Source organism: Dreissena polymorpha, chromosome 10 (assembly GCF_020536995.1).
Source record: "Dreissena polymorpha isolate Duluth1 chromosome 10, UMN_Dpol_1.0, whole genome shotgun sequence".
Taxonomy (NCBI): domain Eukaryota; kingdom Metazoa; phylum Mollusca; class Bivalvia; order Myida; family Dreissenidae; genus Dreissena; species Dreissena polymorpha.
The window spans coordinates 50,928,450-50,947,253 of NC_068364.1; the positions used below are offsets into that span (position 1 = coordinate 50,928,450).

At 35.1% G+C, this 18,804-nt stretch overlaps 1 protein-coding gene across 3 annotated transcripts in view; it reads left to right on the forward strand.

Moving 5' to 3' along the window:
* Positions 1-751: 751 nt before the first annotated feature.
* The window catches only part of LOC127847352 (protein PTHB1-like), an 88,688-nt gene continuing 70,635 nt past the window's right edge, over positions 752-18,804 (forward strand). The window contains exons 1-5 of one of the 3 annotated variants that reach the window (XM_052379207.1): positions 752-869; positions 9,795-9,949; positions 10,605-10,764; positions 12,140-12,204; positions 17,248-17,361. In XM_052379207.1, coding sequence (XP_052235167.1) covers positions 9,838-9,949; positions 10,605-10,764; positions 12,140-12,204; positions 17,248-17,361 — 451 coding nt within the window. In that variant the 5' untranslated portion in view covers positions 752-869; positions 9,795-9,837. Of the gene's footprint in view, positions 870-4,569; positions 4,590-7,439; positions 7,518-9,794; positions 9,950-10,604; positions 10,765-12,139; positions 12,205-17,247; positions 17,362-18,804 lie in introns of those variants that run through there. The other 2 variants (XM_052379208.1, XM_052379206.1) reach the window with 2 other exon arrangements.

Genomic DNA, 18,804 nt, shown 5'->3' on the forward strand with positions numbered 1-18,804 from the left:
GGTTCAATCAACATTGTAGTCGGGGATTTTTCTGGCTGGGTTACATGGAGATCGTAGTTCAATCCCCCGTTGGAACTCAGGATTTTTTCACTTCAATCGCGACAAGGCGAACGATTCAAAAAGTTGGCGTGAGCTGTTTAATGGTTTCTGAATATGGCCATGCGGATGCAAGACATGCTGTAGCGGGCGTGTCTTGGACTTGAAACATTAAGAGGGGGAGGATTGTAGTGAAATAATGTCACTCCCAACAGCGTTGCTGTTGGACTAGCTCTTTAGCGACGCGGTTAGAGTGTCTGACTACCACTCTGGAGGTCGAGGGTTAAATCCCCCGTCGGAGCTCAGGATTTTTCAGTTTAATAATAATCACGAATATGATACATCAAACCTAAGAAATATTTCATGAACAAAATATTTCAAGATAAAATATATAATAAAATAAATTGGGGTTAGTTGTCTTTTGGTTGGGGCGAGTTGTCCACTATATTTGAGGAGAGTTGACTATTTTTGGAGGCGAGTAGTCTGGCGCCAATTTAATTATCATTCACGTGAGTGTTTAATTACTGAATTTTTTAATTTGGTTCTCTGTTCTAAAAATACTTTCTTTGCCACACAAAAGACACAAATTATATATATATATAAATCTGTCACCATAATGTTATTATCTTTCTCACAAAGAGTTTTGTAAACTTGCAAAAAAGTGGTTAAATAATCGTTGTGTTCCGCATTTTAGCTGAAACTTACTTCCGCTTTAATTTGCGCATGCGTACTTACCAAAAATAATTTCTGCGGTCGAAATCTTGGTATCATCCCGCAATTTCGACTTCGATTTTCTCCCATGATAAAAATGATTCTTTGATATACAAGGACAGGTATATTTTGTATACTATAATTCAATATTTTAACCACAAAACATAGCTGTAACGACACACTGTTCTTTGAAATATCAGTTTTAGTTGACTCTGGAATGTTTTTTACCCTCGCACCGGTTTGCTGTCAATGTAAACAACTGCGTTGAAGAGACCAGGGATGGAAATTAGTGGTTGCCAGTGAGCCCTGGGCCAGTACATTTTGGCCTGGGCAACTCAAATTTAAAAGTTAGAAGTCCGGCTGGGCAACTTGCTTTTTAAGCTTGAAACAATTCAGTGCATTTAAACATTTAATGAAATTGGTGACTGTTAGTTCTGGCTACCATACAGTTAAATCCGGTAATCTTGCGCGTCCGGTAATCTTGCGCACTTCGCATTTGCGAATCTCGCAGACGACAAATGGTTTTCTTTAGTGATGAAAGATGGAATTTCACATTTTTAATAATTAACGGATTTAAAAGGTACGTATTCCATGCAAAATAAAATTTGATAATAACTTTTTAACACGGGTTGCGTCATCCTTATACATCGTAAACACTGGCCCACTTACGAAAAAATCGAAATGAATCACAAATTCCCTGCAGTCTTTAGCGTTTTCATGCTTAAAATTAAGAATTCATAATGCCAACGTGTAATTTAGCATTCCATTGAATATCCGATCAGTTATGGTATTTTTGGCCATGAAAAATATATTGCATCAGACCAACATAAGTCAATTATTTCCCGTAGTCATTATTTCCCGCCATTCTGTCAAACCAATTTGGTATGATCTCCACATGCGCAATGGCCTACTTTTTATATTTTCTGTAAACTATGGAAGCATGATTGTAGTAAAATCAAACCCATTATGCATAAAAAAAAATATCACGCATACCGGTACCTTTTTATTAATTGTATACTATTACTAGTGACTATATTATTTGTTGATTTGTAGTGAACAAAAACTGCACTAGAAATCAACATTTAATTTCAATGGTTTTACAAGCGGATTTTTTAAATATTTTTCTGGAATGTTTTTTGTCAATTATTGGACACCATTTGTCTACAATTTTGCCTAAACGAGGTCATTACAGAAAGTGCACAAGATTACCGGACACTGTGATAGTTTGAAAATGAGGTGAGTCATGTTTGTTTTGAAATCAAATCGGACAGTTCTTCACTGAATTAATCAGATATTTTTGTGTTAATAAGCACGTGAATTTATTATTTCCATAATAAATTTAGATATTAGGTTGTCAATTTATAAAAGAACATGTTTTTAAACCAATTGACCCTTAACTGCGCAAGATTACCGGACAGCATCGTAACTTTAAATGTCGCTTTTTATGATTTTTGACTGGCGCGACTTTATAGTTATGGACCAACCCCATTAGGAAAGTCAACCAGAAATTCCCGAAAAAGTTGACAGTTAACAAAGACCGGTTCAAAACAGCTTTCAAATGCAGTTATTGGCCCAAATCAACCACTTGATCGGAAAGATTGACATTTTTCACATTTAACTGATATATTCTTTCACAAAATACTATCTTAAACATTTAAAATTTATCTATTCTGCTCTTACATATCGAGAAAAACAGCGATGTGACAGACTTTCTTGAAATGCGAATCTCCCGAGATTTCACGGTCATATGACGTTATTTCTATTTTTAGTAACATGTCATGTGCTCAAGTGTTTTCAAATTCAGAATGACATATTTTAGATTATTCTGGCTTGTTTTGTAAACAAATTGTAGTGTAAATACAAACTCAAAGTAAATATTATTTAAAACTACCTGATTTAGACTGAAATCAGTCTTATAATCCACCAGACGTAATTTGTTAATCACAAATAATAGATTTGAGAAAACGAAAGTAATGTTTTCAATTTCAGCATAAAATGTCAAGGTCGATCCGAATGAAAACTCGTCACGCGACAATGGCGTCAAAATTGTGAATTTCAGACTGATGAGAGTTATTTTCATCTATTGTAAGATGCATTTGAACCTTAAAATATTCCTCGATCCAGTAATTTATATTCATTCACCAATATATGTAGAAATGTATCCAAGAAAATGAGCATTCTTTGATTTATAGCGTGACATAAATATGTTACGATTCTGGTTGACTTTCGATACGGGGTTTGCTTCAGCAGTACAGGTATGTCAATACTATATAAACTGTACGCTGAAGTTTCTTTAGCTAGGTGACTGTGAGTTAATAAATAGTTTAATAAAATTCATTTATAAAAGCCAATGAAATGATTTAACTCAGACTTATATTAAGACATCATACACAGAAAGTTTGTCAATTAAGCAATGTTGTTGTTTACTTATCTTTAATTTTACTAAAAGAAAGTCTTAGATACACACGACACTACATGTACATCGTACTGGGCTCGTTAGTCTTTAGCTGGGCAACCAAAATACTAAAGATGGTTGCCCGTGTGGGCAACCGATTGTAAAACGGTAGTTTCCATCCCTGGAGACGTGAGACGGCATGTCTTGTTAAAGTTTGAACTTATATGGTGTTATTTAGTGTTGAAAGATGATATCGTGCCTGTCTAGTCAAGTAGTCTATGTAGTTTTCACACCAACATAATCATAAACCTGTCAGAAATTCTAATCTTGGTCTGATCTATTGATCTATTGAATGAGATGATGATTGATGAACGTTGAAATTTTCATTTAATATGTTAAAAAATGACGTTTTTTAATCAAAGATGGTGCATATATTGAGCCGATTGCATATTATGGTATGGAAAAATATCGCTAAAACAATAGTAAACTTTATTTAATGAAGTGACTACATCAAAACGTTTGTACAAATTAACCAATTGGTGCCAGCACAAAAACTTTTTGAAAGGAGTGCTGTATGAGAGGAATAACAAGAAGAAGAGGAAAAATATAATATTGATAGCCAGACTGCCGAAAATTCAGGTTAATCAAATTGTCCAATCAAAGTGCAGGTGCTTCGTATTAATGTGAAAAATCCTGAGCTTCAGTGGGGAATCAAACCCGCCTCCTCCAGAGTTGTAGTCAGACACTCTAACGCAGGCATTGAAGAATCCACTCCACCGCTCGCATATGCGAGTGAAGTTGACAGTCGGGCGAGTAAGTTTGTTAAATACTCGACCGACTGGGCGAGTGCTGTTTTTCAAGTTGAGAAATATAAATTCAGTTCAGGAACTCCTGCCACATCAATACAAAATTGCGAACAATTTTTCGAACGAACACAAAAATAGGTTTAGTACACAAAGAACCTGCACTTTCGTTTTGACAATGAAAAATGACGTCACTGGCACAGTAAAAATAATTCTCGAAATCTGCTGCACTCTTTTCGTAGGTGTCAGTGTTCTTAGCTAATCCATTAAAAGTGAAAAAAAAGTTAAATATATTGGTCATTCTGTGAAGAATAAAATTTTATTTTAATGTAAATATCAATTAAAACTAATACATAACTGGTTAATTATAATACTTCTTATATTTAATTAAAAATAAACAGAAACTAAAATTATTAATAAACAGAATAATTCGTGATCAGAAGCCTTAGCCAAAATTTACCATATTGTAACCATTTCTCAATCAAGCATGTCTTTCAGTAAAAGTTCGTCTGAAATATTAAAACTCAGCATGGAAAAGGGTTCTATTTTAAAATATCTGCAAGGTGGTGGAGACAGGGAACAGAAGAAAGGTCATCAAAACGAGAAGCGGAAAGTATTGAGAAAAGGAAACAGGTGCAGAAAACGTAAGGGAAGCAAATAAAATCCATCAGATAATTTAGTTAATTTATTTGCAGTTTAGTGTCAATATGTTACGTAGGCTAAAAAGGTTCTGGTTGATCATAACTATAAATAAAGATTTTTTTTTTTTAAATGCAAGGCGAGTAGATTAAAGTGAAGGGCGAGTGGATTGTCAGGCCTACTTGCCGTGCAGGGCGTGTGGCTCTGGAAAAATTCTTCAATGCCTGTAACTGTTGTAAAGAGCTAGCCCAACAGCAAGGCTGTTGGAAGTGACATTATTTCACTACATTATGATGCTAATGAAGAATGTGCACACTAATGTACAGACATGTTCATAGCAGAATGTCTAATTTACACAGGACATATCATGGTCAGATTTCCAATTTATTGTTTAGTTTTCAAAATAACTACACAGGACGATATTTAAACTGAAGCATATTTCGTATGAATATTAAACTTATAGTTATAAGCAACCGTGCATAGCGAGTCTATTGTGTTTAAGCTTAAAAATGAATGCAATAATGGTTTGTCAAGTTATTTTTAAATTTGTCTGGACAATTAATGTTTGAGAGTACATTGAAAAGAAATGTATTGCCAAAATAATTATTATGAGAGACTTTTATAATTATATATTATAGTTTGTTGTGTTCTTTTTTATGTCCCCCACCACTATAGTGGGGGACATATTGTTTTTGCCCTGACTGTTGGTTTGTGTGTGTGTTTGTTTGTTTGTTTGTTTGCACCAACTTTAACATTTGCAACAACTTTTTCAATATTGAAGATAGCAACTTGATATTTGGCATGCATGTGTATCTCATGGAGCTGCACATTTTGAGTGGTGAAAGGTCAAGGTCATCTTTCAAGGTCAAAGGTCCAGCGCCCTCACACTACTTTGGGGGAAGGGGTCCGCAGCCCTTAGGAGGGGGAATTTCGCTGTGTTTCCCTTTTTGGGGGATTTTTTTACTTACTCTCTCATTATTACATTGTACATGTTTGCACTATATTCATGGCATTTTTCATAATTTAGTATGTTTGCAATGATTAAATTGAAATATGATTGTGATATAATAATCATGAGACACATCTTTCTATTAAAAAAAAAAAAAAAAAATTTTTTTTTTTAGTGGGAATTTTTCCCCCCAAAAAAGGGGGGAAAAGTATACTTTTCAGGTGGGGGACTGCTGCCGAATTTCGGCGGCAGATTTAATAGATTGAGGGCCCTGAGGTCAAATATATAGCTTCAAAGTGGCGCAAAATGTTTTTTTCAGTTTTGGGGGAAGGGGGTCGGGTCCCCTGAGAGGGGGAAAATTCGCGCGTAAATGGGGAAAAGGGGGAAATTTCTATGCTTAGCTAGTAACTGTACAAAATCAAGTTTTAACACTATAATTCACCATACAGAGGGAGAAAAACATAATTCAAACTCTTTTATTCATTAACATGTTATGTTCATGTTCAAAGGTCAACATTTCTGGGCTTTTCAGCGAATTTTCTGGTTCAATTATTCTGGTGACCTCCTCTTCACCAAGTCTCTCCGTGTGCAGACAAAGCCTGATCAGGGACTTCAGTGTAGCTTCCCTAAGCCTGTTTCTCTGTGGGGTGCAAAGCAGGTTGAGCAAACTAAACAGTCTTTCAACACTCTCTTGATCGGACGTTTCTGGCGTTTCACTGCCGGCATTTGAAGAAGACTGACTTTTAAGTTGTACTTGTTTGAAAAGAATATCAATTTATTTTTAACTTAAAACAGATTTGTCAATTTTTTTACTATAGCTTTTGTTGTTGTGCGACATGTTGGAATACGTATTGTTTGAGGTAGATGTCGTAAAGCGAAAGTCGTGATAGTGAACTACGTATGGTTTGCGGTAAAGGCTTAAATAAAGTAAACACGCGGATGCAGTTCAGGAAAATTGTAGTAAATTCGTAACAAAAGACGTATTTAAATGAGGTATTGATTAAAATTGAATAACACTTCCGAGAGGGGAATTTAAAAAATATTTGGGGGAAAAATATATACTCTAAAGATGGGGGAATGGGGCCGAATAACGCCGAATATTTCATAAAAAAAAAACACTGAAAAGGGGGACATAGTGTTGTTGACAATCACATATCTTGTTGAGATTGGATATGTTTTGTGTTTTAAGACATGCCTATTACCCCGATTGTCAATTACATCATTTTGTAGCAAATGTTTACTATGTTTGCGCATTGTCATTGGCTATTTTTGATGTTATTTTTAGGGTTGGGCGAGGCACTAACTGATTAAGTCTTTGGAATAACAGTTTAACTAACTATCAAAACTTGTAGAGCAATTACATCCACTTTGATCTTTCGATTTTAAACCTTCATTGTTTGGAGTGTGCGTTCATGTTAGTGAAGAGATACAATTTTTCTGCCTATCAGTCTGCTGCTTTGATTTTATAAATAACAAGGACCAAGGGCGAGGTAATGGTATACTCATATAGCAGAGTTTAATAAGATTGAATGGTGGATTTGTTTCAGTCTTCAAGCTAACCAGTGTCAGGGATGGGAACTAACTTTTTACTATTGGTTGCCAGCACGGGCAACCATCTTTAGTATGTTGGTTGCCCGGCTAAAGAGTAACGAGCCCAGATATGTGTACAGTTCGTGTCATGTGTACATACTATTGTCTACATTCTGTAAATAAAATAATATATAATTACATAACATTGCTCACATGACACACTTTTAATGCATTATGTATAATTATGACCCTGAATTTAATCATTTCCTATGCCTTAATAATGAATTTTATTTCAATCATTATTGATGATATCCATGGTCGCCAATTTGTATTCAATTTTCATTGCACTGAATTGTTTAACAGGCAAGGGCTAGTGAGGACAATTTAGGGATAGTAGACATTCAGTTGGTATTGAAAATATGGGCCAAAAAGAAATTGTTCAACAAAAAACCATGTAAGATTTCTAATGATAATTTTGATGGGTAAAATTAGCAAGAAGGTCTCATCACCTTTTTGTACTTTCGTGAAGGACATCTGAAAATTTAAGTTTCATTAATATTTCATAAAAATGCTCATCTACTTTTAAGAAATGCCATTCTAGAAATACATTTGACTTCTCATTTATTAGTTTAATCAGTTATTCATATATGTATGTAATAAACACCTTGCAAGTTCAAAACTAAACAATTACTTAATTAAGAAAGCTGTGTTATCTTAATATAAGGAACACTTCTTGCTCTCAGTAAATTATCTCTAAACAAATAAAAGCAAAGTTGATTTATCAATTGACCTGTATTAATATTGATTGCTTGGCTAGCATGTCTATTTATTTCAATATCAGATGCTTGGAAAATATGTGCTTTATATAATGAGATCATTTAATTATGTTGTACATAAATCTGGAATGTTTATCTGTACAGGTATGTATGTATAAGTAAAGTTTGTGACTACCAAATATATCAACCCCTGTGAGGTTGTTTTCAGCTCCACTCATTGCTATAAATCAGTGTTCTCCATAAAAGTTTGAAAGCCAATTACATTTTCAATGTAGCAAGCAACTAGGAACTAAAATAGTTTTTTGTGTGCGCTGTTTTGATATTTTGGAGAAAAAAGTAGCTGACGCCTAGATTGTAAGTAACACTCGATTGGTCATTGTCGGCTCGGATACTACTTGCATGTACTACTTTAGTATACTTACATGTACCCTGGGTACGGTAAATATGCTAAAACATACCCGGGAATTTTAACGATCGGTCGTTGTCGGCTATTTAAAAAAAAAATACTGTAATTATGTTCACATTTATGTCAATTTTCTGTTAAATGGCGTCTATCTTATCAAAACTCATATAAAAACATCATGTTGATGCATTTTTTTTAAAGAGAAGTTTGTTGAAGATAAACAACATTGTTTATTCGGTAATCGGTATCACGTTTTACGACATCAGATTTTTGGGCGGAATACAATTCGGGGACAGTCTAATATCGACAGGATACGTTGAAGTATATTTGCCGTACCTGGGGTACATGAAAGTATACTTAAGAGTACCCAGGGAACATGTAAGTAGTACCCGAGCCAACAACGACCAATCAAGTGTTAGTAACCAGTGAAATCACCGGCTGTAGGTGCTTTAGGAGAACACTGATAAATAGTAGCAAAGGGCTATAAATAGAAACACAGCATTTTTTTTCAATCTTTATAAACTACCTGTGAAAGATACTTTCCCAATTGAAGAAAAACTACATATTTCCCAATTTCTGTAAATGTTGTTTTTTTCGTTCACATTACGATCCAGTTTTTGGCCCCATTCAACATCAGTAAAAAAGTATATATTTTCGCAACATTTCCTATTGAAGTTTTGTTTTAGATTACAACATCTCCCATGCAGCTACAGGGCCAAAAAAAAACTTCTTTGCAAGGGGCCTCTTTTTCTTCCCCTTAACCAAAAAGGACCTTTCCCATACAGAAATTTCTTTAAATTTTCAATCTACCTCTGTATTTTTTATTCCCCAAAGCCAGAAAATTGTTTCTTTTTTTCCCCGAAAAAAAGGCTGTGGCCCTTTCCCCTAAGTTGGTGTTTTGGCCCTGAGCTATATAAGTTCAACCTTAGTAAATACAATACTGAAAACATCTGTATTCTGAATTTTGAAGGATTGTTTAATGTTTAGCAAGACAACAACAATACTAAGTACCCAATTTTAGTAAAAACAGTGTTAATTTTCCCAATCAACAGAGAACTGGCCCTGTTACCAAAATGGTGAAAAAAACACTGGCTGTTTGAACATTTCTCAAAAGGAATACAATTTTTGGTAATTTCATTCCAAAAGCACATTATCTGCAATTGAACAAATAAAATGAGCTATGAAATAGGACATTAAAACCAAAGTGCATGTAAATGATAATTTGAATTGGCTTGAGCAAGTTATACCAAGCAATTTAAAGATCCATAATTTTCAATCTAAAGATTTCAGGACAGAAAATTTCTCAATTTCATGGTTTTTCACGCTAAATTTTCCCTTTTGGTACGGTACCGGTACTTTTCCCAATTGGGCAAAACTAATTGCTGTAACATGTGGTTATAAATAGTCTCATGTGGCTATATAAAGTAACATGTGGCTATATACACTGTATAGTAACATGTGGCTATATATAGTAACATGTGGCTATATATAGTAACACAGCTTTATAAATAGTAACACAGGGATATCAATGATTGCACATTTGTGTTGCCAGATATATCAACCCCTGAGAGGCTGGTGAGGCAGGCTGATGTGAGATGTCGCTGTTCAAGGCACGGGACTGGTGGTCCACATCTGTCGGAGAGGAAGAGGAGTTTGACCAGGGCTGTCTCTGTGTGGCAAATGTGGACAACAACTCTGATGAACTAGGTGAGTCGCGTTCTGAGAAAACTGGGCATAATCCATAAGTGAATTGGCCTTTAATGTATGTCAGTCCGTTTGTCAGTCCGTCCGTCTGTCACAAACTTTTCAGGGCTACATCTCAGAAACTATTTAAGATTTCAACATTAAACTTCAAGTTTATATAGAGATCAATGAGGAAAAGTTTTATGCATACATGTACTTATAATAACCCTACACATTCTTTATGTAAGGTCTTGCTCTTTGTTGTTTTCTGTATGATGTAATGTTTATGTTTAAGGGCTATCTCTCAGAACCAATTTAAACATGAAACTTCATAGCTATTAGGTATTAATGAGGAGAGTTGCAACACACAAAAACAGTAACCCTATGCCCTGTTATTGCTCTATTCATCCATCTGCATCCATCAATAAACACAATTTATTTGGCAGAGGAAATCAATTTAATGAATTTGCTTTTTGAATTTAATTTGAGTTTTAAAAAGTTCAAGTAAAGAAAAAAAAATTGATGCAAATGTTTATTTTATTTTTTTGTAGTTACCCTGGACTTGTGCACATTTTTAACCCGAAACCAACAAAAACATAGGAAGTTTGAAGATATTCGGGAAATAAAATAAAGTGTTAGATAGAGATAATTTTTTATACCATTGTTTTGTTGTTTTCAGATAAAATAGTTATAGGTAGTTACCATGGAATTGTGCGTATTTTCAACCCCAAACCTACAAAGACTGACGAAGGCTGGAGTGGATTCCGTCCTGGAGATGTCCTACTGGAGTCTCCCTTGGGGCACCCAGTACTTCAAATAGAGGCCGGGAAATTTGTCTCGTAGGTTCATTTAGAGATTTTATACAACAATACATATCACAAGGATTTTAAAATATTTTTAAAACCAGGACTCCAAAGACATTTTAGAGGTGAAATGAAATTCTCAGGTATCAAAATACTTCGATCAAAGGTTATTTTTCCCTGCATATTTATGAAATTCTTTACAAACCTTGTTTTGCATGAATTTAAGTTTAACACTTTTGAAATTGTACGATAGAAAATTAATTTTCTTGGTGAGCATCTGAGTAACATGTGTGTCAAAAGGATGCCAGGCAGATTATTTTCAGGAGTTGAAAGTGAGATAATTTTAAAAGGCTAGCATTCAAAAGTAGTGCTTCAAGTAAAATCCCTGAGATTATCTTTTTATGTTTTGTTTTTCAAAAATATGAATAACAGCTAAATATTGTGTATATTCCTCTCATTATTTTGCTGATCAATTATACGAGTCGCACTGAGACAACTGGGCATAATGAATGTGCGTAAAGTGTCGTCCCAGATTAGCCTGTGCAGTTCCCACAGGCTAATCAGGGATGACACTTTCCGCCTAAATAAGATTTTTGTGTGTCCCTGATTAGCCTGTGCGGTCATTAAATGCATATTTCGTGATTTTACTGTAACATGAGAGGCAAAACACAAGCCACTAGACTGATATGTGTTGAACCATTGTCCATGTATTATGTATATATATATATATATATTAATGACTCCAAGCGTACTCCATATTTAGTTTCACGTGTTGTGAAAGAACAATATTTATACTGATAAAACATGAATTATTGCGATTGTTTATACAGGTATATAATAAAGAATTTTATTGGTGAAAGAAAATTGGAAAGCGATGAAAAATATAAGATAGTGTATTTTTCACTGCAGTTGCTAAGTAACTTATTTTGGCTACTTATTCAATTTTCTAAGCACCAACCTAGTATTGAAGGAAATGAAAACCCCGCATAATAGTGACTAGCCTGGTTGTTCCGAATTGTATTTGGACTGAAGCCAATGACTTAAGCCTGTGTGAATACAGGCTAGCTCTGGTAAAACAGTACCAAATGCTTAATGGGTCGTTCAAGATCAGCCTGTGCAGTCTACACAGGCTAATCAAGGATGACAAATTTCCACCTATACTAAATTTTCGCTAATAGGCGACTTTCTTTAAACGAAATATTTCATTGAAGCGAAAAGTTTTGACCCTGATTATCCTGTGCAGATGGCACAGGCTGAACATGCCAACACTTTTCTGTACAAACATGCATTGAACTCTGTTTTCCCAGTGTGAGGCTAGGATATTTCTGTTGTAACATTAGTAGTTCCACTTTTTGGGGGAAGCTTCTGTCAACCTTTATGGTATTGAACTTGTTGTTGTCGTTACTTTCAGAGGATCTGATAAACTTCATTTGGCAATTCTACATCCCAGAAAATTGTCAGTATACAATGTTGCAGGTCAGTGTAGTATGATGTAAGATAAATATTGCCCTTGTCTCCTTTGTAATATTAATATAGTGTAAAGCTTATTATCCCCCGCCAAAGGTGGACGGATATAGAATTGGCGTTGTCAGTCCGTCTGTCCGTCTGTTAGTCCATCTGTCTGTCACAACACTTTTGAATTGGCGGGAAAAATCAATTCAATGAATTTGTTTGTTGTTTTGTAATGACTGTTCATTACTATCAATAAATCAACAACAAAAAATCCAGATAAAGACACAGCAATAGTATAAAAACCTAAAGAACTTCAATTAAAGTGAATAAAAAACTCTTTAAAAGTCACTGTCGACAGTGTGGCCTTGGTAATCCCACTTCACAAAGAGTCACTCTTTCTAGTGTAAGTTTAAACCTATTTATTTTAGCTAGATTGCATCGAAAGCATACATCTAATTTGAAACACGAGTCCATTTCCTGGGACTAGAACCATTACTTGGTGTCTATGGGGGAGATCTAAAGAACGCTCCCACAGTGGGGACCGAACCCATGACCTCCAGGTCGCTAGACGGACACCATATCCACTACGCAACGGGGACCTCACTCTTTCTGTATCACTCTATATCTCACTCTTTCTGTATCCTATAGTTTTAATTTGATCAATCTAAATTTAAATTCGCTTGTCCAATGAAAGCTGTGTCCCATAATGCACTGTACTATTTTCAGGGGTGTCAATTTTCTGGATTATTCCGGAAATCCGGATTTGAGCCGTCCAGGGTTGATTTTGAGGTGAAGGTAAATCCGATGAGTTTGTTTAAGGGGGGTGGAGGTAGGGACAAAATTCTTTTAGTGCGGGATCATTTCAGAACGAATATTGTTATAGCATCGTCGGCATTCCGGACATTTGCGCTTGGTACCGATTTTATTTATTGATTTCTGATTGGTAAGTGGCTGGCACTGACATGAGCAGTAACTGACAAAGTAAAGCACTGCAATATCATATTTTAAAACAATATGTTGATCAAATTATATATTGACTGCGTATTTGCTAGGTTACTGGTTACTGGTTTACATTTTCTGCAGTCAAACGATATGCATATTTTATTTCATTTGCAAATGATGTATAGGGACATGTTTTCGGACAGTCGTTTTCGGATACGGTATGGTTTGTCGATTTTAATTTAATTTTGAAGTTCTTAATATCATTTGTTTAGAATGACAAATACACATGCGGTGTTACGGATGGTTTGGTTTATAATATTTCGCATTGTACTCACCAGAAATTGCACCTAGAAAGACTATAAAAAAGAGAACAATAAGCTTGGGCTCGGTGGGGTTGGGCCCTCTCTTCCCTTTATCCTACGGCCTCAGACTCTTGGCTTAATTTTCCGGATTTCAAATTTGGGACAATTGACACCCCTGTATTTTTTAGCTCATCTATTTTTTGAGAAAAAATTATGAGCTATTGTCATCACTATGGCGTCGGCGTTGGTGTCGGCGTCGGCGTTGGTGTTGGTGTTGGCGTCGGTGTCCGGTTAAGTTTTGTATTTAGGTCCACTTTTCTCAGAAAGTATCAATGCTATTGTATTCAAACTCGGTACACTTACTTACTATCATGAGGGGACTGGGCAGGCAAAGTTAGATAACTCTGGCGTGCATTTTGACAGAATTATGTGCCCTTTTATACTTAGAAAATTGAAAATTTTGGTGTTTTGTGTTTAGGTCCATTTTATTCCTTAAGTATCAAAGCTATTGCTTTCATACTTGCAACACTTACTATCATAAGGGGACTGTGCAGGCAAAGTTATGTAACTCTGACTGGCATTTTGACAGAATTATGTGCCCTTTTTATACTTAGAAAATTGAAAATTTTGTTAAGTTTTGTGTTTAGGTCCACTTTATTCCTACAGTATCAAAGCTATTGCTTTCATACTTGCAACACTTATTAACTATCATAAGGGGCCTGTGCAGGCAAAGTTATGTAACTCTGACTGGCATTTGGACGGAATTATGGGCCCTTTATACTTAGAAAATTGAAAATTTGGTTAAGTGTTGTGTTTTGGTCCACTTTACCCCTAAAGTATCATAGATATTGCTTTCATACTTGGAACACTCGCAAACTATCATAAGGGTACAGTAAAAGGACAAGTTGCATAACTCTGGTTGTCATTTTTATGGAATTCTGGCCCTTTTTTGACTTAGTAACTTTGAATATATGGTTAAATTTTGAGTTTTGATCCACTTTACTTCTAAAGTATCAAGGCTATTGCTTTCAAACTTCAAATACTTTCTTGCTATCATGAGGTTTCTGTACCTGGCAAGTTGAATTTTACCTTGATCTTTGAATGACCTTGACTCTCAAGGTCAAATTAATAAATTTTGCTAAAAATGCCATTGCTTCTTTATTTATGATAAGATTTGATTGATACTTTTACAAAACTACTCTTACCTGACATACCACAATAGACTCCACCCAAACCATCCCCCGTGCCCTCCCCCCCTTTTTTTTTTTTTTTAATTAGATCATCTCACCAATGACCACCACACCCTCACACTATACCCCCACCCCACCCCCAAATATTGTTTTTTGAAACGGTTAAAAAACACAAATATTTATTTTTATTATTTTATGTTTGAAATACCGTCCAACCATCGCACTCAAGAATCTTTTTCCGCTTTTTTGGAAGATAATGTAATAAATGTCCACACCCCCACACTATACACCCTCTTCACTCCACCCCTTCCTCCTTTGTGATTGAAATTGAGAGTCCCTTCACCTTTAAAAAGAAATTGATGAGCGGTCTGCACCCGCAAGGCGGTGCTCTTGTCTGAAAAATGGCGTAGTCATATGGATTTGTTTTTGAAATTCGTAAGCATATTTCTCGTCATAAATGTTAAAAATTATTTTTTCGTAAGTGATGTTGTAATTATATTGGATTATCAGGTAAATGTGCATATAAGGAAAGCGGTATGTACTGTATACTGTTATCGTTTGATTCGGTCTATATGCATGTATTTGCGGATGACAACACATCATGACAATACACAGGACCTATATTATAGGCTATACTATACATGTTTTTATAGCCCCCTTAAATCAATAAGCTCAAAACTTATAACGCTGTCGGTTTGTAACGCTGTTGCGTGGCTTGGACCACCTCATCTGCGTTATATTGGAGTTACAGTGTATTTAAGTGGCCATAACTGACTTTATCACTGCATCATACTATTCATAGTATATTGGCCCTTAATTTTTTGATTTTTTAATTTATTTTTTGTATACGTACTGAAACATTAAACATACACAAAGATCTTTTTATTTATCAAGCATGTATACAGAGCTCCAGATAAGGTTTTGTGAAATTCTTAAATTACTACCAGATTTTCAAAAAGAATTCTTAACTCTGAAATTTTATTCTTAACGTTACTACTAAGTTTTGAAAAATAATTCTTATTTTTTCTAAATGACCTAAAAATAAATAATAATGGTTATTTTCATGCAAAAAAATCAAAATAAACATTCTAGCAACTTTATTTATACGAGTTCAACAGTGTCTTTTCAATTTTATTTTTCAAATACCTTCATATGCCCAAACTGTGCTTAGATTGCATGCCTTAGATGAATTTTTACATATTTCACAATTAAACGGGTCTCCCTTTCAATCTTTTCAACGATAAGCCACGGGACTTGTCCCTTCCACTTGTTTAATGTTTTTTTTTGTGTTAAAGTTTGGACCGTCGTGTCGCGTTTTTGTTTAGCTTTTCAGACTGTGTCGACAACTGAACATACAACATCGTTTAAGATCTTTTCTATAATGTCTTTCTAAACATTTAACTTCGGCTCACTTTGCGTACAATATGTTAAAAGCGTGTTTTTGGACGTTTCTTGTTTTTTAGGACGCTCTCTGGGCGCCGCCATTGTGTTTTGACAGATAGACTGTATATGCCGCTTTATTGGAGAAAATGCGCTTTGTTAAACAAACCGATAACCATTCTATATAAGCACCGCAAAGATCTTTAATACGCGAAAAGAACTCAATAAAAATCGATACGAACCGATGTAAAAATAATATTCGTAACTTGATTTTGTAATTCTTAATGGTACGACAAGATTTTAAAATAAATACGTAACGGACTTGAAAATAATTCGTATTTACGAAAATACGTCCCTTATCTGGAGCTCTGTGTATAGCATATAATAAAGGATAACACACTTACACAGCCATAGTTTATACAATGAAATACAATACACGATAAATACAAAACATAAATAGGTAATTGTTTCAAATAACTTTAATTTTTCTAATTATTCCGCTTGCACTTGCCTTATTTAAATTAGTGCACCGAACTGCTTTGATAGGGAACACAGTCTTGCGAGTTTTCACACCTTTATTGACATTACACAACAGATTAACACCAATTAGCTGTTGAGTGTCGTTTAACCTCTAATCGATTAAAATCAGTTAAAAGGACAGATAAAGCAATCAAGCTGTGATCGCCGGCTTCTTTGAATTTTCTGAAAATGCATGAAGTTGCATAACATGGATTTGAATCAGAAATGGAAGGTTGGACAAAAAACGGGATCCAAGGACCCCCCGTGTTATATTGGACACAGCGTTGTAACGGACTGCACTATATTGGAGTTACAGTGTAGTGCAATTCTTGTCCGAGCTATTTCTCCCCAACTACTGACTGGAATTCAATGAAGCTTTATGGGAAGCTTAACTACCTCGAGGAGATGCGCATGTTATTTGTGGGTTCTGGTTAGATGATTTATTTAGAGATATGGCCCTTTGAAATTTTTAAGTTGCTAAACCATCAATCTTATTATTTTGTCCAAAGTTATGCCCCTCAAGACGTTTCCTTTTATCTGAATATATAGTGCAATCTTGTGACAAAAAAAGCCTTTGGGGAGCATCACCCGTCTCCGCCGGTTTCTTGTTATAGACCTGTGTTAATATTTATAGCCATATGTTACTATTTTTATCCATATGTTACTATTTATAACCATATGTTACTATTTATTGCCACATGTCACTATTTATAGCCACATGTTACTATTTATAGCCATGAGTGGAGCTGTTGAACATGGAACACAGTATCAAATGACACTAGCTTATGAACACAAGCTTCAAAGAACAGCCTACAACTTCTGTTTTGGACCTTTTGGACAAGTGAAAGGTATTCTAGTCATAAATCATGTTCGTATTGATGTGTTAGTGTTATCACATGTGTAAATTAGTATTTGTAGTTTGTAGATCATGACTACCTTCCATAAACTACGGAATTATAATGGAAAGTTAGTGGTGATAATAAGTGCAGCAACCTTACCATTACTCTCATGATGTATATCTACTATTTTATAAGCATGTGTAAATCTTCTGTTATGAAGAAAGTACCTCAGGTTAACATCCTCTGTTATCTGGATAGCACTGTGTGTAAATCTTCTGTTATCTGGATAACTCCTCTTGTGTAAATCTTCTGTTATCTGGATAACACCTTAATAATATACAGTCTACTCTCGTTATCTCGAAGTCGGCGGGAACAAGAAAAAATATCGAGATAACGAGAGTTTGAGATATCCGATTAGGCGTTTTCAAAGAAAAAATTAGACGAAAATTTACCTTGTTTTTAACATCTTAATACCTGCTAAGTGGTCTAATTAAAGCCGTCACCATGTGGCATAATACTCTCTACTACCCTATCTATTACCTGATATTTACGTGTTTTTACCAGGAACGATTAAATTTGCTATTTAAATGCTTAAAATGACGTTTAAAGTGTTACAGAATTGCATGAACGCATGCGGTTATCATTTTTATAAACTGTCGAGTAAACATCCTGTAATGTTGCTATTTAAAGTTATGATGGAATTGACGTCTAATCAAGACCAGGGTTTTCCATCTGAACATGCATAAATTATGTTCCGGAAAACAGACATGTACATGTACATTTTGAAGTTTGAAATGCAAAGTTCAATCGATTAGATTTTCAAGTAAACCATGATAATGACTGTTGGAGTTCAAGGATAGAACAACATTCTGCAAATTTAGGACGGTTTATATACGCACAAATATAACTCAATGCATTTTGGAATGTTGTTTGTAAAAACAATTAGTCTTTCGGCACGCTGTGTATTAATTTCAGTTAATTATACCCCCACAAACGAAGTTTAGGGGGGTATATAGGAGTGAACTTGTGTGTCGGTCGGTTGGTCTGTCTGCCGGTCCGTATTAAGTGTCGGCTCTGTAATTCAAGTAGTTTTCAATTGATCTTCACCAAACTTGGTCAGAAGTTGTATCTACATGATGTCTAGGCCAAATTCGAACATGGGCCTTGCCGGGTCAAAATCTAGGTCACGATCACTTAGTGTGTTTTAAACATTCAGCATGTTGTCTGCTCTCTAATTTAAGAAGTTTTCATCCGATCTTCACCAAACTTGGTCAGAAGTTGTATCTACGTGATGTCTAGGCCAAGTTCGAACATGGGCCTTGCCGGGTAAAAAACTAGGTCACGGGGTCACTTAGAACGTTTTAAAGATTCAGCATGTTGTCCGCTCTCTAATTCAAGTAGTTTTCATCCGATCACCAAACTTGGTCAGAAGTTGTATCTAGATGATCTGAA